This window comes from Dipodomys ordii, unplaced genomic scaffold (assembly GCF_000151885.1).
Source record: "Dipodomys ordii isolate 6190 unplaced genomic scaffold, Dord_2.0 Scaffold26, whole genome shotgun sequence".
Taxonomy (NCBI): domain Eukaryota; kingdom Metazoa; phylum Chordata; class Mammalia; order Rodentia; family Heteromyidae; genus Dipodomys; species Dipodomys ordii.
In genome coordinates, this window is record NW_012267242.1 from 12,746,270 (window position 1) to 12,750,538 (window position 4,269).

The window sequence follows — 4,269 nt, forward strand, 5'->3', positions numbered from 1 at the left end:
TGAAAAAAGAGAAAATTGAAATGGAAGCATATTGAGCCTTAAGAACATGATGAAAAGGCAGTGGGCATTGGACTGCTTTTTGCTTTTGCAAATATTATATAACTATTCCTGGGGTATTACTAAGCTCTGAGACCATTTTGCTTTACTGCCTTTTGAAGAAACACAGAAAACTAAGATTGTTTTTGTTTCTGTTCAGTGCTTCTAAGGCAAAATGAAGAATGAAGGATAAGAAAAGAAACACATTAAACACATTAAATTGATCATCAGGTTATTTAATTATCAATTTTAATTCAATGGGTAAACATTTAGTAGATGTACTGGTTGATTGCTTACAAGAGCTTCTTATGGAATCAGACATACTTTAAATTGGTTACTCTGATTGCTTATTTGAGTTAAAAGCTATGAAATGGTGTGTAAGGAGAAGGATTCAATGAAAGTTGGTTGAATGAATCTATGGTGTGTTTTCAGCTGTAGGATATTAGCAAAGAGTCATGAATTTACCTTAAATAAATGCTAGATAAATCATAATTATTTTAATTTGTGGTCATATGTGAAGTTATTTTAGGGATGGAATTTTAGCATAATCTTGAAATCCCTGAAGGAGATTTTATGAAGCAGAATACTCTGCATGTGTTAATATTTTATGTCAACTTTCTATTGCTACATTAAAAAAGATATTGATATCTACTAAAAATGTAGAAGAATTTTTTTTTGTTTTTAGAAAAAAATAAAGATAAATTATCACATGATAAATCATTGGAAATCATTTTGCATGGTAGAATTTTTTTAACTGGTTATATTTGTTTGGTCGCATTTTCTTTGTTGGTGACTTCCACTGCTGAATATTTTATTATTTGCTTTTATAGAAATTTAGGGAGAAAATTTAAAGGGTAATTAATCCGTATCTGCATATGTTTACATGGGTGTTGTGGGTAATCAGGAGGGAAGAAGTCTGGGGCATGTTGATGTGCATGAAGTTCCTCATAACTTCTCTTGTAATAATGAAAATGATTTGTTGCTTTGCCAGTTATCACCTTCTCCTACTGGTTCTTGGGGACCTTCCTCCTCTTCCTCCAATGTCGCAGGTTCCTCTGTTTTAAGATGTGTCTTGGAGAAGGCTGACTTGTCTTCATCCAGGCTTTTAAATAAAGTCTCCTGGGTCACTGGCGTTCCACCTTCCTCTTCTTCAGTCTCTGGGCCTTGGACCTTTAATTCTTTTCTGTTGCTTTCTTTTCCAGGGATTTTTGGTACAGAAACATGGCCAGGGGAGTGTGCATCCAGACCATCCGAGATCCCTGCCTCCAGAGACCTTCTGTTTTGGCCTCCTGCTGTGAATTTCTGTGACTCTGTGCATTCGTCAGGCTCTACAGTTACACCTGGACTTTCAGTCCCTGAGCCTAGACTCTTGTGGCCCTCTCTGGTAGGCTGTTTATGTTCCTGTGGGAGCTGCACATCCTCTCTGGCAGATAACACCCCTGTGTTGTCTACTCTGCTGTCCTCATCTGGTACTCTTTGTTTCTGGAGATCTGAGTTATTGGGGTGACCTTCTTGCAAAGTCCTTCTGCATGAATCTACCTGACCCCTAGAATCCTGTTGCACATGTAGTTCTCTTGTCTTTGAGCTATTGTTAACTTCCTCTGGAGCCAGGTTTTTGGGCATTTCACAAGACTCCTCATCAACCTGTGTAACTGACAACTTGTTACCTTTCCTGTCATAGTCATCCTCCTCCTTGATTGGTGTGTCATGAGTCTTGGTGGACTTGCCCTGCTTTCCTTCAAATTGCTTCCTAAGTGGTGCCAACTCTTGTGTTCTTTCTCTGGTTCCTGGTATTTCTTCAGTTGCAGGATCATCTTTGCTGGGTACAAATCCTTCTGCTATGCCTTCCTCAGCATGTCTTAAGTCTTCTTCTGAGACTGATGCTCCTTCAAGTTCGGGATGATCCTGGTTTTCTTCTTCTGAGCTCAGATCCTGTATAGCAGAACCTTTTTCAGTGTCTTTTTGTTTTGATGATCCTTGGAATTCTTGATCCTTCCCATCCTGTATTTGGGCTTTCACGATTGGGGCCTGAGTTTTTCTCTCAGGTTCCGTCTGCTCTGCTGTTTCATGTGCCTCAGGGTTTTGCCTCTTGTTTGTTTCAGCTCTAATATCAATTGTGTCTGAAACCTTTCTGTGACTACCTTGGGCTGGCCAGCCCTTGGTTTCATGTTCGCAGTCTTGGCTCTCAGATGTTCTATTCTCTATTTCAGGTTCACCTAAATTTGTGGTCTCAGGTAGTCTTCTATCAGCATCTTTTCCTGGTTCCTGAGTTTCAGGTATTCTGCCATCAGCCTCAGGATCAGTTGATTTCTGTATATGAAATGGTTTCCTGGTAGCAGCTTGTCCTGGCAGGACAGTAGTCTCCAACCTGATTCCATCTTTTCTTTGTAGGAATGGTTCTTGTGTTTTAGAGTGGTTTTTAATACCCTTTTCTGCAGCAACTTCCTGGTCTTCCAACAGCTTTTGTGTAGTTTCTTGGATTTTCAAGTGTTCTTTCTGTTCTCTATTCCTGTCCCTTATCTTGCTATCACTTTGCCTCCGGATTGGTCTATCTTCTTCCCTAGGGATATCCTTTTTACTGCTTGTGTGTTTTGATTCTTCTGTTAGCTTACTTGTCTTGAGTGGGGTTCTATTGTGTCCCAATGCTGGTATATCTTGGCTCTGTTCCTGGTCCTGTTCATCTCCTTCCAGATGTTGGTTCTTAGGGTCATTGGGCTCAGATGCTTCCCATGGCAGGTTATAAGTCTTGATGTCTTCCTGTGGATCTGTTCTATTGTGTTCAACTGCCTCATCTTCTTCATGGCTGAATTGAGCTGCTGCTGACATTTCTGCAGGAAGATCCATCTTTTCTTGAGATGGCAGAGTTCTTGCTGTCTGATGACCATTTCGGGAAGCTGCCTGAAGATCTATGTCATCTGGCTTCTCTGATTTAGATACTTGGCTTGATCCTAAATGTAGTAATGCTTGTATTTCATGATAACAAAGGTTCAGTAAGCTGAACATTGCAGTAACAAATTCATCAAAATAGATGGTGCCATCACTGTCAATATCTAGATGATTCAGGTTTCTCTCCACAGCATGAATGATATGTGGCTGCATGGAAACACAATGACAAATCAGCTTATTTATACATGCCAGGTATCTAGCTCCCCAAATCTCTTCTATTGATCCTGTTTCTAAGAGTTAGTGAAGTTTCCTCCCCACAATGAGAATTCATTGCTTCTAATGCCATTTTCCATCACAGAGTTTGGACCAAGGAACATTTATATGATGCATAATAGTTTGTGACTCAACTCAGAAGTCTACTTTGATGAAGTAATAGTTTCAGTAATGGAGACCTTTTCTTTGTAGGACTGACTATGCAATTGTACAGGAGAGGTAACTAGATGGCAAAAATTGGCCAGAAGTTAGTGAGAGTTGAAAGCTGGTAGGCAAGTGTAAAATGGGCTGAAATCTCTTATGCCAATCTTGCTTGGATTGTAAGGTGGTAGTAAGAAGGAACTTCTACAGCTCTATAAGCACCTCACCTGAAGCAAGTCCCCAAACTCGCCCTGAAGGAGCTGTTTCAACTCTCTGCAGGTCAGCGTGGCTTTGTCACCATCCTCTCTGGCATACTTGTGGAATGTCTCAATCACACAGAGGACATTTCTCAGAAGGTGAGGCATCTTTACAAATTCAAAGCAGTCTGTGAGAAAGAACAAAGCTTATATCCCAGGATAAATACTCCAGGAAATGCTCCGCCTCCAACTCTCCTTACATCACCTGCTCTATTCGCTATCTTAAAATACTGTGCTGGAATTCCAAGAGTGCTTTAGTTTTGTACAAGACATTGTGGTGAGATCTGATCTAGCACAGGTTGGCATTAAAATAGACACTTCTCCTTCCTCTGAGGGGATAAACAATATTTGTGTATCCTGAGAATACTTTATTTCAAGAAGAGATTAAAAAAAGAACTCAAGCAAAAGTATAAATGTACAAATGAAATCAACAGTGGGGACCAGTCCTCTGAACCTTATCTGTGAGGGTCTGCCTGCTTTCTTTTCTCTACTCAGTCCAATCTCCTCTTCTTAGGAAAGAAAATATATAGCTCTCTTGTTTTGTCAGTCATGGGTTTTGAACTCTGGGCCTGGGTGCTGTCCCTCAGCTCTTCAGCTCAAGGCTAGTGTTTTACCACTTGAACCACAGCACACACTTCCAGTTTTCTGGTGGTTTATTCGAGATAAGAGTCTCATG

At 40.3% G+C, this 4,269-nt stretch overlaps 1 protein-coding gene across 1 annotated transcript; it reads right to left on the reverse strand.

The window, feature by feature from the left end:
* Positions 1 to 981: 981 nt before the first annotated feature.
* Tchhl1 (trichohyalin-like 1) lies at positions 982 to 3,701 on the reverse strand. The gene is made up of 2 exons (XM_013015013.1): positions 3,564 to 3,701; positions 982 to 3,129 (listed from the first exon to the last, which is right to left on the reverse strand). Exons 1-2 carry the CDS (start codon positions 3,699 to 3,701, stop codon positions 982 to 984), a joined length of 2,286 nt encoding a protein of 761 aa, XP_012870467.1.
* Positions 3,702 to 4,269: the final 568 nt, after the last annotated feature.

Coding starts and splice junctions, on each gene's coding strand:
- Tchhl1 (XM_013015013.1), bottom strand. CDS start 3,701: ATGCCTCACCTTCTGAGAAATGTCCTCTGTGTGATTGAGACATTCCAC. Junction 3,130..3,563: donor AGTTTGGGGACTTGCTTCAG/GTGAGGTGCTTA, acceptor GTTTCCATGCAG/CCACATATCATTCATGCTGT.